The sequence below is a fragment of the Anolis sagrei genome, chromosome 6, assembly GCF_037176765.1.
Source record: "Anolis sagrei isolate rAnoSag1 chromosome 6, rAnoSag1.mat, whole genome shotgun sequence".
NCBI lineage: Eukaryota > Metazoa > Chordata > Lepidosauria > Squamata > Dactyloidae > Anolis > Anolis sagrei.
Genome location: NC_090026.1, coordinates 8,002,062 through 8,024,380, shown reverse-complemented (window position 1 = coordinate 8,024,380; position 22,319 = coordinate 8,002,062). Strand labels below are relative to the sequence as shown.

The 22,319-nt window shown below is 40.7% G+C and overlaps 1 protein-coding gene across 1 annotated transcript in view; it reads right to left on the bottom strand.

Moving 5' to 3' along the window:
- Positions 1 to 22,319, bottom strand: part of IPO4 (importin 4) — a 71,940-nt gene that overhangs the window by 20,858 nt on the left and 28,763 nt on the right. The window contains exons 15-24 of the mRNA XM_067469738.1: positions 14,713 to 14,826; positions 12,504 to 12,617; positions 9,826 to 9,949; positions 7,796 to 7,907; positions 5,747 to 5,865; positions 5,445 to 5,522; positions 3,330 to 3,387; positions 3,073 to 3,178; positions 1,681 to 1,874; positions 478 to 534 (exon numbers count right to left, since the gene is read on the bottom strand). Of these exons, the coding sequence (XP_067325839.1) occupies positions 478 to 534; positions 1,681 to 1,874; positions 3,073 to 3,178; positions 3,330 to 3,387; positions 5,445 to 5,522; positions 5,747 to 5,865; positions 7,796 to 7,907; positions 9,826 to 9,949; positions 12,504 to 12,617; positions 14,713 to 14,826 (1,076 nt within the window). The remainder of the gene's footprint in view (positions 1 to 477; positions 535 to 1,680; positions 1,875 to 3,072; positions 3,179 to 3,329; positions 3,388 to 5,444; positions 5,523 to 5,746; positions 5,866 to 7,795; positions 7,908 to 9,825; positions 9,950 to 12,503; positions 12,618 to 14,712; positions 14,827 to 22,319) is intronic.

Below are 22,319 nucleotides of genomic sequence, written 5' to 3'. Positions count from 1 at the left end.
GCATGTGATCCATTGCTTTTTCTGCTTCCTTGCAGAGTCTGCACTTGGGATCTGCCGTCGACTTTTCAATTCCGGCTTTGATTGCATTGGTTTTAATGCCTTGTTCTTGGGCTGCAAGAATCAGGCCCTCCATGTCTTTTCTCCAAGTTCCATTTGTGAGACACAGTCATGTTTTTTCCTTGTCCTTTGGCTCTCAATGTTTTCCAGAAACTGTCAATAGAGATCCTTCTTTGGCCAGTTTTCTCTTCTGCTCTGCATTGTATTTTTACGGTATTCACTATTTGCCTTTTGCACTTTAAACAGTTTTCTACTACTACTACTACTATTACTATTAATAATACTAATAATAATAATAATAATAACAATAATAATTCTTTAGACCTCCAGTGAAATTCTATGCCCCCCATCTTTCCCTATTATGAGGAGCTGCTGTCTAAAATGAAAATTTAGCCCCAATTTTTCTGTAGTTTTACTCACCTCTTCTTCATCATCTTCATCTCCATCTTCGTCCACATCCGCGCCCTGGCAGGTTGTCTGGAAAGAGAAGGTGAGCAAATGCTTTTTTCAAAAATGGCTTAGTGCAGGTAAAACAAATTCCCTCACCTGGGGATACCTTGCGCTTTTGTGTTTCTAATGTACATACATAGAATCATAGAATCAAAGAGTTGTAAGAGACCTCATGGGCCATCCAGTCCAACCCCCTGCCAAGAAGCAGGAATATTGCATTTAAATCACCCCTGACAGATGGCCATCCAGCCTCTGTTTAAAAGCTTCCAAAGAAGGAGCCTCCACCACACTCCGGGGCAGAGAGTTCCACTGCTGAACAGTTCTCATGGTCAGGAAGTTCTTCCTCATATTCAGGTGGAATTTTCTTTCTTGTAGTTTGAAGCCATTGTTCCGCGTCCTAGTCTCCAGGGAAGCAGAAAACAAGCTTGCTCCCTCCTCCCTGTGGCTTCCACTCATATATTTAAACATAGCTATCATGTCTCCTCTCAGCCTTCTCTTCTTCAGGCTAAACATGCCCAGCTCCTTAAACCACTCTTCATAGGGCTTGTTCTCCAAACCCTTGATCATTTTAGTCGCCCTCCTCTGGACACTTTCCAGCTTGTCAATATCTCTCTTCAATTGTGGTGCCCAGAATTGGACACAATATTCTAGATGTGGTCTAACCAAAGCAGAATAGAGCATGGGTAGCATGACTTCCCTAGATCTAGACATTATGCTCCTATTGATGCAGGCCAAAATCCCATTGGCTTTTTTTGCCGCCACATCACATTGTTGGCTCATGTTTAACTTGTTGTTAATGATACCTTCAGCCCAATTAGGCCCCATTCATACACCTTGCATACAGTTCATTCAAACCATATATCATATTTTTCTTCATGAGACCCCCCCCCCCTGGTTTTATCCCTTACAAACCTCAATTCAGTCAATAACATTAAAATCATATAGTGAATGAAGAAAATAAAATAAAAGGAAATACATTCTCCTCATACAGCCGATGGGGCTGTATTTGATATCCTGAGGGAGTTCAACTTAACCTTATTCCCCAAGTTGTCATTGGAACAACTTGGGGATTAAAAGTAGACACACTCAGCTCCCAACATAGCAGTAAAGCCTGCATGAAGGAGGCGTCCACCTGCCCAATATCTCCTCATCGCAGCCACTCCATGCACTCACCTTCTTCTCCAGCACTTCTCGCACCACGCGGCACAGCTCTCCCAGGCGGCTCGGGTCACGGAGACCCTCTTGCTGGCAGGCCTTCACCACCTTCGCCAGAGTCTCCAAAATGGCCATCACCACCTGGCGCTCCTTGTCCCCCCGGATGCCCTTGATGTAGACCGGTATCACCATGGAGAGGAGCTTCTGGAAGGCTGAGGAAAAGAGAGACTTAGAAAGTAATAATTTCAACAACAAAAAAGTTAGAACACAGGACCCTTTACGACTTGATGTGTGACAGTGATGTTATGATGTGCGAGAACTCTAGTAATTGTCATTCGAAAAAGGAATTTTCCCATGACCTATTCAGATGCCTCTGGGAACTTCAAAAGCAAAAACAAATAAACAAACAAACAAACAAATAAATAAATAAATAAAAATCTTGATCTTATTCCATGGAACAGACAGCCTTCCACAAATCCTGGAAGTAACACAAAGCTCCTAGTGGCACAATGGGTTAAACCACTAAGCTGATGAACTTGTTGACCGAAAGGTCACAGGTTCGAATCCGGGGAGCGGCGGGAGCTTCCGGTGTCAGCCCCAGCTTCTGCCAACCTAGCAGTTTGAAAACATGCAAATGTGAGTAGATCAATAGGTAACACTCCGGTGGGAAGGTAACAGCGCTCCATGCAGTCATGCTGGGCACATGACCTTGGAGGTGTCTACGGACAGCGCCGGCTCTTCGGGTTAGAAATGGAGATGAGCACCAACCCCCAGAGTTGGACACAACTGGGCTTAATGTCAGAGGGGAAACCTTTACCTTTATCTGCCTAACACAAAGCCCATTCTGTTTGATTTTATATTGTGTTAATTTGTTTTATTTATCCAATTTTGCTTCTGTGTGTATTTTATTTTGATGTAATTTTTTGTTGTGTGCATACTGTATTTTATTTTGTTGTATTGTATCTTTGGGCTTGGCCTCATGTTAGCCGCCCCGAGTCCCCTTTGGGGAGATGGTGGTGGGATATAAATAAAGATGATGATGATGATGATGATGATCATCATCATCATCATCATCATTATCACAATTATTCCAACCTATGTCTCTTTAGTATCTACTTGTGACATTGGGCTCCTTGAATTTATCCAACCCCCCTTCAAGCCCTCCAAGCCGGTAGCTGTCGGCCCGTCTTGTGAATGGGAATTGCAGCTTCAGCTATAGCCATCCATACTACGTTTTCGTTGTGGCCATTGTCCTTTGCAAAGCTGTGTGAGCAGCCTTCCCATGCCTGGGACTTTCCAGTTACACCTGACTACAACTCCCAGTGGACCAGGGGAGACTAACTCGCCCTGAAGGCATTGGCTTGGATCATGCTGCCTCGTGGTCTATGCCCTATTCTTTCACCCACATACCTGCAGCATGGGGTTCAGATGGATCCCGCTCACACAGATGCCGGAAGGAGATGCAGAACTGGCCCAGAGCCTCATAGGCAGATTTCCGCACCCGGATGTGGGGACACTGGAAGGTAAGCGGGAAGTGAGGGATTGGGCACTGTGTGCTTCTCCAAATGGCAATCAGTAGTCTCTCCCAGGGTCCCTCCCCACTGACTAGGCTAATAATGGTTGCTGGGAGTTGCAATCTAAAAGCATCTGGAGAGCTTCACCATTACCTCCAACAACTTGGTGATTTCCTGAAAGGTGCTTTCCATGTACGGCAGAAAGGCCACGCTAAGAGAGTCAGGGAAAGAAAATGGTAAGGACATCATTAAAGTTATGATCTTACAACCTCCACTCTCCAATGTTACGTGCTTCTTTTCTGCCTCTGCTCAGCACCCATTCTGAATCGACACCCCACTATAGTTCCTTCCCCATCACACGAGAATTGCCTGAAAACCCAAACTATTGTTTCAGACTCTTAAAACAAGCAAGAGCATCAAATACCATCATCTTAAATCCGTGTTTTAAATACGGTGTTGGAAATATTAAAGATTAACTAGGTATTTTTAATTACAAAAATATGAGTCAAGTACTGAAAGGGTTAAATGGATACAATGACTCAGCAAAAAATGTAGTCCAATATAAGCAGATTTGCCTGTAGCTTAGTAGGCCTCAGTGTTAGTTCGCCTCAGCGTGAGAGAGGCATCAGTCTGAGAGAGCCCTCAGTGTGTGAGAAGGCCTCTGTGGGAGATAGGCCTCAATGTGAGGAAGGCCTCAGTGTAAGAAGGCCTGGTGTGAGAAGCTCCAGGTTGAAGGTCATTGTGTATGATGCTCCAGTGTGAAGGCTGCTGTGTGTAAAGCTCCTGAGTAAATTCAGTGTGAGAGGAAGCTCTGTGCGAGTTAAGCTGTTTATCTGCATGAGAAAGAAACTCAGCGTGGAAGCAAAGAAGGAAGTATACAGAACTTTATTTGTGTTATGGAAACCTTGTTCCTGTAAATAGTGTAACTATATTATTTTACTACAAAGAAAAGCCTCCTTTGGAAGAAATAACATTGGTCTGTGTGTTTTTGTTCTTTTTATCACTTTGGGCTATTGGTGCTGGGTCATGCTGCTGTTAATAATTTACTTTGTTGTACATTTATGGGGAGGGTCTTTTGTTAATAATCCCACTTGCCCAACAAATGGTTCCTTGTGACACATAATATGGTTGCATTCAGAGATTATCCCATTATAACATATTCATTTTGTATTAGAAAATGCTTTGGTATTTGTAAATACACAGAGTTTTGAAAAAATTATGCTTATCCAATATGGGATGTCATGGATGGGCAATGCAGTTGGATTCTGTGTGCTTTTATTGTTACTAAAAGGGCTTACTCTCCAAGGATCGAAAGGCAAATACACCTATTGTTCAAATATCCGAAATAATTGCGTTCATGCTTTGTATAGACATCAGATTAAAGAAAATAAGTTCTTCAAAATCAGCTGAATTTAATATCAGTATATATGGTTAGTTCAAGTACATATCCTGGGTGGTCACTCAACTGAGCAAACATAACTCAATTAATAAAGCCTCAGACAGAACATACACCTTTTCACACCTTTTATATCTATTCTGCCTCTTCCTTTTCCTCCTTTTTCTACCTGGAAGATATTTCTACCTGGAAGATATTTTAGTGGCATTAGCATTCAGAGGATGGAGAAGGAGGGCTAGAGTGCAGCTAGTTAGTAGCCAGCTGCATTAAATCACTACTGACCAAGAGGGCATTAATTCAAAGCCAGCCTGGGTCTGAGTGAGCTCCCGACCATTAATAGTCTAGCTTGCTGTTGACCTATGCAGCCTGAAAGACAGTTGCATCTGTCAAGTAGGAAATTTAGGTACCGCTTTATGCAGGGAGGCTATTTTAACTAATTTACGACACCATAAAACATTCCAGCAGCGTGTGCAAGAATGAGGAAGTACAACATTAAGGACTTGGTGTCACAAGTAGACGGTGAAGCAGCAGCTCTCCCTGTGGCCAGAATCGAGCATACCCTCATGAAGCGGGAATAGCTGGAATGTTAAATGCATTTGTGTCTGTCTATATATGTTGTATGTCTAAATGGCATTGAATGTTTGCCATGTATATGTGCATTGTAATCCGCCCTGAGTCCTCTGCAGGGTGAGAAGAGCAGAATATAAATACTGTAAACAAACAAACAAACAAACACAGACTGACAATATTGGGCTGCAGCAGTATGTTTGCAGTCAACGCAGCAAAGCTTGAGCTTAGAAGGAATGGCATTCTATTCTAATCAATCCTACCAGAACCATTTGTATCTGCTTACAAAAGGCGCACATAAATACCTGGCACTAGTGGCGATCTCTCCCAGAGCCACACAGGCGTCCTCCTTCTCATCCATATAAACATTTCCCACACTCAGCCTGTGAACAAAGAGAGAAGAGATCAAGTTGGAGCCTGGCTTCTTCCGTAAGTGAAGCCAAGGCCTGAAAAATGACTGAGAACTTAAAAGGCACAAAAAGCTAGATAAGATCAGATCAAAAGTGCCACTGGTCTAGTGTTTCTTGCCTCAGGCCTTCCTTCCCAGCATGGTAGATGCTCCCCAATATCTCCAGTGATCCCACTCCTCACAATTGGGGGTACTTACCCTGTGAGTTCAGAGTCGTCATCCTCCTCTTCATCAGTCAGGCTCTCGTCTCCTTCCACCTCGGCCTCCTCTTCCTCGTCGTCAAAAAGAAGGAAAGAGTTCCCAGTTCCAAGCGGAGTCTGGGCAAAGCAAGCAAAGCATTGGAAGAAGTGAGTGGACAGAAAAAACTAAGTTGGCTTTGTTGATATTATTCAATTTTCAACAGTATTTATTTATTTACAATATACATAAAGGGACTCAGAGTGGCCTACATGCACATACAATATATTATATTATTTGCATAGCACAATATTAGTATTATACATGACTATATTGTACTATACCACTATACTGCAATATTATTAGTAATATTACATGTAAAATGTGATATATAATTATTGTATTATTATATTGTATTATTAGTATTGTAGTGTATTACAATATTATTATCAATATTATATGTACATACAATATATTTTATTATTAGCATATCACAATATTAATATTATAGATTACTATATTGTACTATACAACTATACTGTAATATTATTAGTAATATTACATGTAAGATATAATATATAACTATTATATTATTAGGTTCTTGTGGGTTTTTTCAGGCTATATGGCCATGTTCTGGAGGCAATTTTTCTCCTGACGTTTCGCCTGCATCTATGGCAAGCATCCTCAGAGGTAGTGAGGTCTGTTGGAATTAGGACAATGGGTTTATATATCTGTGGAATGGCTGGGGTGGGGCAAAGAGCTCTTCCCTGCTGGAGCTAGGTGTGAATGTTTCAACTGACCACCTTCATTAGCATTTGAAGGCCTGGCTGAGCCTGGGAAAATCTTTTGTTGAGAGGTGTTAAGATGTGCCTGGTTGTTTCCTCTCTGCTGTTTTGCTGTTGTAATTTTAGAGTTTTTTAATACTGGTAGCCAGATTTTGTACATTTTCATGGTCTCTTCCTTTCTGTTGAAATTGTCCACATGCTTGTGGATTATATTATTATATTGTATTATTTGTATAGTGTATTAAAATATTTTGATTAATATATGTAAATATAATATATTAGCATAGCACAAAATTGGTATATTGTACTATACCACTATATTGCAATACTATTAGTAATATTACATGTAATATATAATACACAATTATTATATTGTATTATTATTAGTATTATACTGTATTGCATTACAGTATAATTATCAATGATATGCATATACAATATGTTATATTATTAGCATAGTATAATATTAGTATTATATAATACTATATTGTGGCTGGGGGGAGTACTGACCCATTTCAAAATATTGATAGAAGGAGGAGGGAATGTGATAAGACCAAAGTTCCTTTTCTTGGTTAAGTGGGCAGGGCTTAGAGCAGGCATAGGCAAACTTGGGCCCTCCAGATGTTTTGGACTTCAACTCCCACTATTCCTAACAGCCTCAGGCCCCTTCCTTTTCCCCCTCAGCCGCTTAAGCGGCTGAGGGGGAAAAGGAAAGGGCCTGAGGCTGTTAGGAATGGTGGGAGTTGAAGTCCAAAACACCTGGAGGGCCCAAGTTTGCCCAGGCCTGACTTAGAGTGTCATTGCAGGTTAATACAATCTGCCCACTCCTGCAACTGAGCAAGGCTGTGATGGAGCTGGGACAGGCCAAGAACCCTTGTTGCTCACTATGGCACCATCCTGCAGCCTCCTGCTTGACAGAAGCACAAAACCTCATGCTCTGAATGGCTGACTTGGCTTTTAGGGTGAATCTTGGGGGGCATTTGTAGTTTTGTCAGTTGTAATGCAATTGCAAAGGAGAGTACAAAGCAAAAGCAAGGTCCTACGTAACTTATGGAATCAGAACCAGATGACACTATGCCAGCCGTAGCACAAAAAGATCCCCCTCTTCTTCAGCCTCACTATATGACTGAAGAAAATATTTCTTTGATCATAATTCAAGAAGTCTGGAAACACTTCTGTTTAGTTGCTGTGTAAGCTCAGATCCAATCACTGCCACACACACACATTTAACCCAAGATATTTCTTAGAGATGACAAGCTTTGGGAAATAACCATGTGGCTCTCACCTCGAAGCCCTCGGTGGATTTGAGGGAATAGAGCATAAAGGTGGTGATGCGAGGCAGGTACGGGGCAATGCCATCTTCTAAGACAGTAGCCAGCGAGCCAAAGAGACTGTACCTGGTGCAACAAAGGATCCCCCATGAATATCAGTATTTCCTATTATTGTACATACTCGAGTATAAGCCAACCTGAATATAAGCCAAGGCACCTAATTTTACCACAAAAAACCTGGGGAAATGTATTGACTCAAGTATAAGCTGAGGGTGGGAAATGCAGCAGCTACTAGTCAATTTCAGAATAATTGAGGCATCAGTAGGTTAAATGTTGAATGTTCTGGTTGAATCATAACTTTAACCTTCTTCAAGGTAAATGTGCTTCCGTATCCTTCCAATAATAATAAAGAGAGTAAAATAATAAATGTAATAATAACATTAATAATAGAGTAAAATAATAAATGTAGTAACATTAATAAATGGAGTAAAACAATAAATGCGATAATAATAAATAGAGTAAAATAATAAATGTAATAACAATAGAGTAAAATAATGAATGTAATAATAACAGTAATAAATAGAGTAGAATAGGAAATGTAATAACAACAGTAATAAAAGAGTAAAATAATAAATGTAATAAGAACATCAAAAATAGAGAAAAATAATAAATGTAATAATAATAATAATAATAATAATAATAATAAATGGAGTAAAATGGTAAATGTAATAATAACAGTAATAAAAGAGTAAAATAATAAATGCAATAACAAGATTAAAATAGAGTAAAATAATACATGTAATAATAATAAATAGAGTAAAATTATACAGGTAATCACAATAATAGAGTAAAATAATAAATGTAATAACATTAATAAATGGAGTAAAATAATAAATATGATAATAAAGAGAGTAAAATAATAAATGTAATAATAAATAGAGTAAAAATATACAGGTAATAACAATAGAGTAAAATAATAAATGTAATAATAATAAATAGCAAATAATAAATGTAATACAAATAATAATAGAGTAAAATAATGTAAATGTAATTATTATTATTAATAATAATAATAATAATAATAATAATAATAATAAATCGAGTAAAATAAGAAATAACATTGACTCGAGTATAAGCCAAGGGGGAGGGAGGGGGCTTTTCAGCCTTAAAAAAGGGCTGAAAAACTCAGCTTACACTCGAGTATATACACTAATTCCCATTTTGAAATTGATAACACCAAAGTAGTTGCCTTATCAGGAAATGGCTAGTAGCTCCCTCCCATATCAGTTGTGTAGTGACTATTCTCTGGATTTTTAAACAAGCAATTCCTTATATCAAAAGGATAAAATTCACATTTCGATATTAATTAAATTTACTAAAATATTTATATATCAGGGTGGCAGACAGGAAAACCAGTTTCAACATGTTAAAACAATTTAAAACAATCAAGAATAATTTCAAAAAGCTTAAAAACCGTACAGAAGAAGTTGACCCAAGTTTGCACAGAACAGCTGAAAACAAGTTAAAACAATTTAAGGACTGCTCTTTAAAGTTCAAATGCAAATCTGGAATTTGCCAACAGCTTGTAATACTGTTTTTGTTCAATTCTAAGCTATACTTTCCCCCTCATATAAACATCTCTAATAATGGGATGTGTCTTAAAATCACAGGTGCATCTTCTGTATTTTTGTTGGTGGTGGCAGTACTGAAATTAGGTTGCATCTTGCCATCGATGGCATCTTACAATTGAAGAAATACAATCGTCCAGGCATGCGAAAACTTCGGCCCTTCAGATATTTTGCACTTCAACTCCTACCGACTGTTAGGAATTGTGGGAGTTGAAGTCCTAAACACCCAGAGGAGGGCTGAAGTTTGCTCATGTCTGCAATAGTCATATTTCCACATAAGGCTAAAAAATGAAGCTTGGGTTCTGAGCTCCAGTTTCATCCCAGCTAAGAGACAATTGGAAGCTTAGTTGGGCTTTTAGACACCAGTCCAAAATGACAGGAGGAGGAGGAAGGGTTGCCATTTCCAGGAGACTTACGTGCATCTCCTTAAGTCCGGGTCGTCCACTCGGTCGCATAGGTCCAGCCCAAGCTGACAACACTGCTCTGCCAGTGGGAAGAAGATGTCCTTTTTCAAGACGGTAGCAAGGACTGAAAGGGTCTCTAAGGAAGGAGGAAGCCACAGGGGAAAGTGGAAAGCAAGCAGAGACTATGGCTCATCCATCCCATTTCCCTCGTTTCCTTGAGGTCCCTTGCTAGAATTATCACTATTTGGACTACACCTTCCTCCAACATCTAACTATACATTTAACTATCTAACTATCTAATGCAGTGGTTCTCAACCTGGGGGTCGGGATCCCTGGGGGGGTCACGAGGGGGTTCCAGAGGGGTCGCCAAAGACCATCCAAAAACATAGAATTTTCTGTTGGTCGTAGGGGTTCCATGTGGGAAGTTTGGCCCAATTCTATCATTGGTGGGGATCAGAATGATCTTTTATTGTAGGTGAACTATAAATCTCAGCAACTAAAACTCAAATGCCAAGGTCTATTTTCCCCAAACTCCACCACTGTTCATTCACATTGAGCACGTTGAGTATTTGTGCCAGGTTTGGTCCAGATCCATCATTGTTTGAGTCCATAGTGCTCTCTGGATGGAGGTGAACTACAACTCCAAACCTCAAGGTCAGTGCCCACCAAACCCTTCCAGTATTTTCTGTTGGTCAAGGGAGTTCTGGCAAGATTGGTTCAATTCTATCATTGGTGGAGTTCATAATGCTCTTTGATTGTAGGTAAACTATAAATCCCAGCAACTACAACTCCCAAATGACAACATCAATCCCCTGCCAACCCCACCAGTATTCAAATTGGGGCATATCGGGTATTTGTGCCAAATTTGGTCCAATGAATGAAAATACATCCTGCATATCAGATATTTGTATTATGATTCATAACAGGAGCAAAATTATAGTTGTGAAGTAGCAACAAAAATAATATTTTGGTTGGAGGTCACCGCAACATGAGGAACTGTATTCAGGGGTCGCAGCATTAGAAAGGTTGAGAACCACTGATCTAATGTAACTATCCTACACATAATAAAAGTGAAAATCTGTATGTGTGTGTGTGTGGCTGGGGTGTCCACTTACACAGACAACCCCCACCTCCACAAACATAGCTGCCAGTGCTCAGGAGACACCAATGACACTGCAGGTTATAGCGAACACCATTTATTTATTTATTATTCACAACATTTCTACTCCGCCCTTCTCGATCCCCAAAGGGGGACTCAGAGCGGCTAATATTGGCAACAATTCGATGCCGCAATACCACAATATAACACAATATAAAACCATTAATACACAATAGATTAAAAACAATAACATTAATTATACAGTCATAGCCGTTTTCATTATCATAACTATCATATGGTCCAGTTCAGTGCCCAAAGTGCCGTCGTGCCTGCTAGCCAAAAGCCTGGTTCAAAAATTACTATTTCACTTCTGAGGATGCTTGCCATAGATGCAGGCGAAACGTCAGGAGAAATGCCTCTAGAACATGGCCATATAGCCCGAAAAAACCCACAAGAACTGACTACGATTTCAGTTTGTTTCTAAAGGAAAGGAGGCAGGACGCTGATCTAATCTCGCTGGGGAGCGAATTCCACAAGTGGGGGGTCACCACTGAGAAGGCCCTGTCCCTCGTCCCCACCAGACACGTTTGAGAGGCCGGTGGGACCGAGAGCAGTGCCTCCCCAGTGGATCTTAAACTACGAACATGTACAAGAGCCCTGCCAATGTCCTCCACAAACACAACACTGCCCATCACTCAACTGAAGGCTTTCATTCAGGGACAATATCATTCTAGATTTTCTGTTTCTTCTCCACCACAGACAACCCAGTGTTTCTTACTCTCTCCACTGGTGTGGAATTTGCATGACCCCGCCCACTGCCTCTCCCTTAACCTTTTCCTATTCTTTTCTATGGCAAACGACAAACAGAAGAATTGATCGCAACTGAACATACTAGCGAGTTTGGGGAGAAAAGTCAGTATTGCATTTATGTGAGTATGTATGGATAGATGCAGCAGTACAACCATTTCCACAGACCACTGGGACCCCCACAAATAACGGACCTGGACCAAACTTGGCACAAAGACCCCCCCATGACCCACTTTATGTCTTGGTGTGGTTTGGGGGAGGATGGACCACGGGTGATAGGATTTGCAGTACCTTCACCCAATTCAGCACCAACTTATTTATTTATTCATGACATTTATATGCCGCCCTTCTCATTCCGAAGGGAACTCAGAGCGGCTTACAAGATATATATACATACAATATATTAAATTATTAGCATAGTACAATATCAGTATTATATATTAATATATTGTACTACAACATTATATTGTAATATTATTAGTAATATTACATGTAATACAAAATATATAATTATAATATTGTATTATTAATAATAATATTATGTTGTATTTCATTGCAACTTCAACAGACCACTGCAACCCCCACAAATAGCTGACCTGGAACAAACCCTTTCGAGGCATTTTCTAAGACCTCCAGAGCAATTCTATCATAACTTGCAGCATAAAGCAGTCATTTCAAAGTGTTCACTGTTACATGCTGTTTCCTGTTTCCATGGTAAATCCAAGACCGTAGCTCCCATAGATATGAGTTAGAATGCATATTTTTTCAGAGGCAACTTCCTTACCTACAGATTGAATCTGGACAGGTCTGAGGTCTTCCTGGGTGGTGAGCAGGTAACCCATCAGCTGATCCATGATGGCTTGGAAGTATGGCATGATGGATTCCTGGGCAGCCTGAGCTGGAGAGCAAGAAGATGGGGGTGAGGTGAGCCCATGTGGCAGAAGTAAGAGACCTAAAACATTCCTTACAAGGTGTGTTTTGTGGATGACAGCTTCCAAAATCAACTAACTAGCATGGCCAGCAGCTATATCCAGGGGGGAATTTGAAGCGGTTGTGCTGTGATTCTAAAAAAAATAACTTCTCAACCCTGTTAAGAAGAACCTATAAAACCTGGCTCACCCCTCTCATCAGCCACTCTTTTGTCCTTTTCCCTCTATTTATGTATTTATTTGTTTACTGCATTTATATCCCACCTTTCACACCCCAAAGGGGACTCAGGGCAGCTCACAATAAAAGGCAAAATTTGATGACACATATAAGGCAAAGATAAAGGTTTCCCCTGTTATTAAGTCTAGTCATGTCTGGGGGTGATGTTCATCTCCATTTCTAAGCTGAAGAGCTGGCGTTGTCCATAGACACCTCCAAGGTCATGTGGCCAGCATGACTGCATGGAGTGCTGTTACCTTCCTGTTGGAACAGTACCTATTGATCTACTCACATTTGCACATTGTTATTGAACTGCTAGGTTGGCAGAAGCTGGGCCTAACAGTGGGAGCTCATGCCGCTCCCCGGATTCAAACCTGCGACCTTTCAGTTAGCAAGTTTAGCAGCTCAGCGGTTTAACCCACTGTGCCACCGGGGTCTCCGACAAGTCTACAAATGTATATGAAAGATATAGGAAAAATGCTAAGACATAAAAAAATGCCTGAATATCATATATCAGTGTATTGGAAACAGTAAAATAAAATATCAACTATCTAAGAAAATATAAATAATAAAACCTCTTATCATGGGAAACAAGAATATTTTTCTTAGATGGTTCATCAGTGTTTTAACTGTTTGTGACACCCTAATATATGGTATTTAGACATTTTTGTGTATATTTTTCTATTATCTTTCATATTTTTTTTATATCTTTCATATGTGTGAGTAGCCCTGTCAGTTCCCGCATGTTTTTCCATTCACTTCAAATATACAACGGCCAAAATGGTCATGGGGAAGTGATTTTCTATATCACAAATTGTCACAACTTTATTATTATTATTATTATTATTATTATTTTACTGACACAAAAACACAATACGTCACAGCAAACGATATATATATCCTGGATTCGTATCAAAAATCACAAGTCAAACACTTCCCAAGTGTCTAGGACGGTGTGATGTATTTTTGAATGATACGCACAGATCCAAGTAAGGTGGACTTTAATAATAATAATAATAATAATAATAGTAACAGTTAATAATAATAATAACAGTTAATAGTAATAATAATAATAAGCCAGTAAAGGTGGTCCCAGTGGTGATCGGCACACAGGGTGCAGTGCCTAAAGACCTTGGCCTGCACTTAAACACAATCAGCGCTGACAAAATTATCATCTGCCAGCTGCAGAAGGCCACCTTACTGGGATCTGCACGCATTATTTGCTGATACATCACACAGTCCTAGACACTTGGGAAGCGTCCGACGTGTGATCTAATTCAACAGCCAGCAGAGTTTCTGCTGGGGACTTATCTTGTTGTGTTTCTAATAATAATAAAATAATGTGTGATGTATCAGCAAGTAAAATAATAATAATAATAATAATAATTATTATTATTATTATTATTATTTTACTGACATAAAAACACAGCATGTCACAGCAAACGAGATATGTGCTGTCTTATTGATAATGTTGTATATTTTATTGACTATATTTTTTATTTTAATTACTTGTTGTTTTATTGCTTGTATTGTTGTATTTGGGCTCGGCCTCATGTAAGCCGCACCGAGTCCCTTGGGGAGATGGTAGCGGGGTACAAATAAAGTGTTGTTGTTGTTGTTGTTATTATTATTATTATTATTATTATTATTATATATGCTGGATTTCATATTATTATTATTATTATTATTATTATTTAAGCAAACCTATGATCATAAAGAGAGGTAATTTCAGAGTGCAGATGGGCCAAGTGTGAGGACAAGTAGCTGCCCCACTCCCACACTATTTTCCTACTGTTTTCTATAGTCTTAAGGGGAGATTTGGGTGCCCAGGCCAAGGGGTTCCATACCAATGGCTCCAATTGCGCTGACGGACAGCTCCTTGGTCCGAGGGCTTCCGGGAAGACTTAAGGTGGTGAGCATCCGTTCCATCAGGGAGGGGAGGTAGGGAGCAATCTTGTCTCCTGTCCAAGAGAAGGAAGGAGGAAATGGGGGGAGCAGAAGGAAAGAAAACAAGACCATCATTGACCTTGTTTGAACACAACAGAAAGGCAGCTGCTGCCCACAACATCTTTATACCCATTTGAGTCTGACTGCGGCAACCAGATATTGTCGAACTTCACCTCCCAAAGGTCCAAACCAGCACTGCTGATGGACAAGAATCCTGAGGACTTAAAGAGGTTGAGCCTCCATAAAATAGGAAATAACATGAACAAAACCCGGGACTTTTAAACTGGAACAGATGATTGAAAACAGCAAAATATAAACTAGGGATGGAAAGAATTTTTGAAAACTTTTGGAAAAAATGATTTAAAAATATGTTCTTTGACTTTCAATAATCTTCGCAATTGAGGTCTTAATCTAGATGTGGTTGTTCTGTACAGAAAAAGAGCTAAATGGCTTGTGTGTAAAAACTGTGACCAAAAAAAAAATCATTATTGGAGATTTATTTTGCTCAAAAATCATGGTTTTTTGCACACAAAATGGCATTTTCTGTACATACATTTTATTGCTATGCAGAATGTGCTGTTATGAACACACACACACATACACACACAAATTAGTTGTGAATTTTGTCAGAAATATTAAAACTTAATTAGGTATTTTTAATTGCAAAAATGTAAATCAAGCACTAAATGCAATGACTCAGCAAAAGCTGCAGTTCTATATAAGCAGGCATGCCCGTAACTTAGAAGGCCTCAGTGTTAGTTCGCCTCACTCTGAGAGAGCCCTCAGTGGGAGAAAGGCCTCAATGTTAGTATGCCTCAGTTTGAGAAGGCCTGGTGTGAGAAGCTTCAGTGAGAGAAGCCCCAGATTGAAGGCCTCATGTGTGAAGGCTGCTGTGTTTAAAACGCTACTGTGTGAAACTTCTGTGTAAGTTCAGTGTGAAAGAGACTCTGTGAGAGAAAAGCTGTTTATCTGCAAGAGAAAGAAGCCCAGTGTTGAAGCAAAGAAGGAAGTATAAAGAACTCTGTGTTATGGAAAACTTGTTCTTCTAAATAGTGCAACCTTATTATTGTGTTACTAGCTGTCCCCTGCCACGCGTTGCTGTGGCCCAGTCTGGTGATCTGGAAAATAAAGTAACAAGAAAGTGTTGGTTTCTAATATATATAATTTCTTTCTGCTTGTGGGTAAACAGTATTTCTTCCTGTTTCTTTGTCAGTGTTGATGTGGAGATTGTCTGGTTTGCCTACTCTGGAACATGCAACATATAATTGTCCTTCTTTAGGGGTCCCTTTCAAATCTATGATACTATATCTGTGTGTGTCTGTGTGTGTGAATCATATATATCTATCTCTATGGCTGGATGGCTCTGTCAGGAGGACTTTGATTATGTTTTCTTGACGTGGTGAAGGGAGTTGGACTGGATGGCCTTAAGGCAGCGTTTTTCAACCTGGGGGCCGGGACCCCTGGAAGGGGGTCGTGAGGGGGTATCAGAAGGGTCATGAAAGACCACCAGAAAACATAGTATTTTTTGTTGGTCATGGGGGTTTTGTGTGGCAAGTTTGGCCCAATTCTATTGGTGGGGTTTGATTGTAGGTGAATTATGAATCCCAGTAACTACAACTCCCAAATGTCACGGTCTATTTCCCCCAAACTCCAGCTGTGTTCACATTTGGGCATATGGAGCATTTGTGCTAAGTTTGGTCCAGATACATCATTGCTTGAGTCCACAGTGCTCTCTGGATGTAGGTGAACCACAACTCCAAAATTCAAGGTCAATGCCCATCAAACCCTCCAGTGGTTTCTGTTGGTCATAGGAGTCCTGTGTGCCAAGTTTGGTTCGATTCCATCATTGGTGGAAGTTTTGATTGTAGGTGAACTATAAATTTATTTATTTATTTATTTCGCGTACTTCTACCCCACCCTTCTCAACCCCCGAGGGGGGACTCAGGGAGGCTTACAAAAGGCAGAATTCGATGCCAACACAACAATAAAATAACATATATAGACAACAGTTATCAACAATTAAAACAATCAATTATACATCACTATCAATAAAACAGTCTAGTGCTCAACGTTCGCCAGCTCAGAATCCGTAAATTCATTCCACATTGTCAGATCCTATCAATTCTAGTTGTCATTGTCCTTTGTCTATCTGCCAGATTACCCAAAAGCCTGGTCCCACATCCATGTTTTTAGTTTCCTTCTAAAGGAGAGGAGGGATGTCGATGACCTAATTTCCCCGGGGAGTGAATTCCACAGGTGAGAGGCCACCACTGAGAAGGCCCTGCTCCTCGTCCCCACCAACCTCACTTGTGAAAGAGGTGGGGCCGAGAGCAGGGCCTCCCCAAAAGATCTTAAACTCCGAGGCGGGACGTAGAGGGAGATGCGTTCGGACAGATACACTGGGCCGGAGCCGTATAGGGTGTTCTAGGTCAAAACCAGCACTCGGAACTGGATCGGCAGCTAAATCCCAGCAACTAGAACTCCCAAGTGGAAAAAAAATCTTTTTTTCGTGATGGTCACTCCTTGCATTAATTGGTGTAATGTGGCCAAATTTGGTGTCAATTCGTCCAGTGGTTTTTGAGTTATGTTAATCCCACAAACATTACATTTTTATTTATATAGACTAGCCACCCCCTGCCATGTGTTGTGGCCCAGTCTGTATATATGTGTTTTGTGTGTGTATATATTTATTTATTTAGCCCACTTTTATCCCGCCCTTTTCAACCCAAAGGCAACTCAGGGCGGCGTACTGACTGGCAACAATTAGATGCCAAACACACATAAATACATCGTTTAAAACAGGTTAAATCACATAATAACATTCATATAAAAACAATTTAAAACTATAAAAGTCAATGACTTCCAGGTTTAAATCCATGTCTATTTGCATCATTAAGCCGTTCCATATTTGTTCACAATACTGAGTTTATCTGGTTACAACGAGGTTCCAAAAGCTTGCTCGAAGAGCCAGGTTTTTACTCTTTTTCCTAAAGGTCAGGAAGGAGGGGGCCAAGGTAATATCCCCAGGAAGGGAGTTCCACAGCTGGGGGGCCACCATTGAGAAGGCCCTGTCCTTCATCCTCGCCAAGCGTGCCTGTGAGACAGGCGGGATCGAGAGCAGGGTCTCCCCAGATGATCTTCAATTCCTGGAAGTTTTGAAAGGGGAGACACCTTCAGATAGGTAAGTTGGGCCGGAACTGTTTAGGGCTATATATGTGTATATGTGAGTTTACGTGTATATATGCGGTTTTGCGCATGTGTTGTTGTTGTTCATTCGTTCAGTCGTCTCCGACTCTTCGTGACCTCATGGACCATCCCACGCCAGAGCTCCCTGTCGGCCGTTACCACCCCCAGCTCCCTCAAGGTCAGTCCAGTCACTTCAAGGATGCCATCCATCCATCTTGCCCTTGGCCGGCCCCTCTTCCTTTTGCCTTCTACTTTCCCCAGCATCATTGTCTTCTCTAGGCTTTCCTGTCTCCTCATGATGTGGCCAAAGTACTTCAACTTTGTCTCTAGTATCTTTCCCTCCAGTGAGCAGTCGGGCTTTATTTCCTGGAGGATGGACTGGTTGGATCTTCTCGCAGTCCAAGGCACTCTCAGCACTTTCCTCCAACACCACAGCTCAAAAGCATCGATCTTCCTTCGCTCAGCCTTCCCTAAGGTCCAGCTCGCACATCCGTAGGTGACTACAGGGAATACCATGGCTTGGACTAGGCGGATCTTTGTTGCCAGTCTGATGTCTCTACTCTTCACTATTTTATCGAGACTGGACATTGCTCTCCTCCCAAGAAGTAAGCATCTTCTGATTTCCTGGCTACAGTCTGCATCTGCAGTAATCTTTGCACCTAGAAATACAAAGTCTGTCACGGCCTCCACGGTTTCGCATGTGTTACAATGGTGTTTTTTTTTTTTTTTGCTTTTTAAGTCTCTTCTGCTGTGTTTTTCAGTGTTTTTATGAGTGATGGTCACTCGTTGGCCTGATAGCTATATTGTGTCAAAATTTGGTGTCAATCTGCCCAGTAGTTTTTGAGTTATGTTAATCCCACAAACAAACATTACATTTTTATTTATATAGATAGAAAAAAAGCCTCCTAAGGAAAATATAACATTGACCTGCATGTTTTTGTTCTTTTTATCACTTTGGGCTACTGGCGCTGAGTCACGCTGCTGCTAATAAGTGACTCTGCTGTACATTTATGGGGAGGGTCCTTTGTTGATAAGCCCACTCACCCAACAATTCTCACGACTGAAATTCTGGAAGCAGGTGATGTGACGATGTGTAATTTTATTCCTATGGTTATGTGTTGTTTAAACAGTAGTTAATAAATGGTAAGTATGTAGGATTATATTCTGTTAGAGATGGTGGCTGGTTTGGCTTTAGCTGAGTTGCCATAGCAACGGGGGTGGAGCCAACTGTCACCAAACTGCACATCTGTTTGAAATAGGCAGTCTGTGACCGTTAGAGTTACAGAAAGGACTGATTTCTCTAGTGGGAGAAACAGGGAAGAGTCTGTGACTGTTAGAGTTACAGAAAGGACTGATTTCTCTAGTGGGAGAAACAGGGAAGAGTCTGTGATCGTTAGAGTTACAGAAAGGACTGATTTCTCTAGTGTGAGAAACAGGGAAGAGTCTGTGACCGTTAGAGTTACAGAAAGGACTGATTTCTCTAGTGGGAGAAACAGGGAAGAGTCTGTGATCATTAGAGTTACAGAAAGGACTGATTTCTCTAGTGGGAGAAACAGGGAAGAGTCTGTGACCGTTAGAGTTACAGAAAGGACTGAATTCTCTAGTGGGAGAAACAGGGAAGAGTCTGTGACCGTTAGAGTTACAGAAAGGACTGATTTCTCTAGTGGGAGAAACAGGGAAGAGTCTGTTATCGTTAGAGTTACAGAAAGGACTGATTTCTCTAGTGGAAGAAACAGGGAAGAGTCTGTGACCGTTAGAGTTACAGAAAGGACTGATTTCTCTAGTGGGAGAAACAGGGAAGAGTCTGTGACCGTTAGAGTTACAGAAAGGACTGATTTCTCTAGTGGGAGAAACAGGGAAGAGTCTGTGACCGTTAGAGTTACAGAAAGGACTGATTTCTCTAGTGGGAGAAACAGGGAAGAGTCTGTGACCGTTAGAGTTACAGAGAAGACTGAAATCTCTGGTGGGAGATTCAGGGAACTAGTCTGTGACCAAAAGGGTTACAGGAAAGGATCCGGTAGTGATAAAGCTACAAGGGGTGATTGATTCTGGGTTAAGAATCAAGGTTTGGCTGGGAGCCAATTCTGTTAAATAAGCCTTTTAGCTTATTTGTTTTATTAGGACAGTTGTCCAGGAAAGATACATCTGCTTACAGAAACCTCTTAAAGTCTGTACCTAAAGTTATTCAGGAAACCTTTTCAATGTAACTAACTAAGTTTGTGCCTCTAATGAAGTAACAATTGAATCTGTTATACTCCTGTTAAATAAATTTGTTACTGTTTGCCTTGCCTGATACAGTTTCTCCTAAGTCAAACAGCCTGCGTAAGAAGTAAAACCAAACCAGTGACATTAAAACTACGCTATTAAATAAATAAATACTTCTGTAATTAATAGTCCCTTTATAAACCAACTCTTAAGTTGATACTGATCATTGCCCGGCTTCCTCACAGAATTGGTGGCAATAATTTTACGCCCCATCACAGTGGCAATAGCATCAAACCCAAAATGGGAAACTGGGGGATCTGAATGGAGAATCCCAAGTGTGGACCCCCACATCAAACACCCCCCAAACGGAGGCTATAACTGAAGAGCCTTGCCCCTCTGCTCTAGTTTGCCATCAGAATGGTCCTCACTCGTCTTCATCCAGTGAGTGCAAGGCTATGTAGCTGTGGGCCAGCTGGGCAGAAGCCATACCTCGGGCTCCCCAACGTGCTTGGCTATAGCCCCCCCTTTGCTAAGGGGTTGTTCTGCGTCTGCATGAGGGAGGGAGGGTCACTGCTTCACCTCACACTCCAGGAAAGACAGACAGAGAAATGCTTGCCGAGACCACCTCAGAGAGTAAGACAGTCATCACTTGGCAACTAAAGCAGAGAAGCTAATCCGCTCATCTTATTATTAATATTATTATTACTATTATTATTATTATTATTATTATTACTATTATTATTATTATTATTATTATTATTAGATACATAATATAATTAGTACACAGCACACAAGATCACTCTGTTTGATCTTGTTTGATCACACATCGGACACTTTCCAAGCGCCTAGGACTGCATGATGTATTGGCGAATAATGCGTGCAGATCCAAGTCGGGTGGCCTTTTGCAGGTGACAGGTGGAGATTTTGTCAGTGCCAATTGTTTTTAAGTGCAGACCAAGGTCTTTAGGCACTGCGCCCAGTGTGCCAATCACCACTGGCACTGCCTTTACTGGCTTGTGCCAGAGTATTTGCAATTCTATTATTATTATTATTATTATTATTATTATCATTATTATTATTATTTGAAAAATAAAAAGATTAGTATACAGCAAACAAGATCACTCTGCTGGCTGTTGTATTGGATCACACGTCGAACACTTCCCAAGTGTCTAGGACTGTGTGATGTATCGGCAAATAATGCGTGCAGATCCCAGTAGGGTGGCCTTTTGCAGTGGGCAGATGGTAATTTTGTCAGCGCCAATTGTGTCCAAGTGCAGGCCAAGGTCTTTAGGCACTGCACCCAGTGTGCCAATCACCACTGGGACCACCTTTACAGGCTTGTGCCAGAGTCTTTGCAGTTTGATCTTTAAATCCTTGTATCGTGTCAACTTTTCCAGCTGTTTCTCTTCAATCCTACTGTTGCCTAGGATTGCAACATCGATGATTATTATATTAATATAATATATAAGATATTAATATATTGTATTAATATATTACTATATTAATATATTGATATAATATTGTATTATTGTATGAATATATCTATATAAATAAAAACGTAATGGGTTGTAGGTTTTTCAGGCTATATGGCCATGTTCTAGAGGCATTCTCTCCTGACGTTTTGCCTGCATCTATGGCAAGCATCCTCAGAGGTATCCTCTGAGGATGCTTGCCATAAATGCAGGCGAAATGTCAGGAAAGAATACCTCTAGAACATGGCCATATAGCCCGAAAAACCTTCAACAACCCAGTGATTCCGGCCATGAACGCCTTCGACAATACAAAAACGTAATGTTCGTTTGTGGAATTAACACAACTCAAAAACCACTGGACGAATTGGCACCAAATTTGGACACAATAAATGTATCAGGCCAATGAGTGACCATTGTAAAGATCCCTTACCTTGCCAGCCTGGATGGCAGGGCCTAGGAGAAGCAGGCCAGTCAGTTGCAGCTTTAGAAGGCCTGGCAGAGGGCAGCAGTAGCCATTTTAGTTCAGGGAAAGCACCATTTTAGAGAGGGGGAGTGTCCTAGGCCTGAGTTAGCATTAGAACAGCCAGGATTGGTTTAAAGAAAGGGGGCGGAGTTTAGAAAGGTTTGGAGGGAAAGAAGAGGGC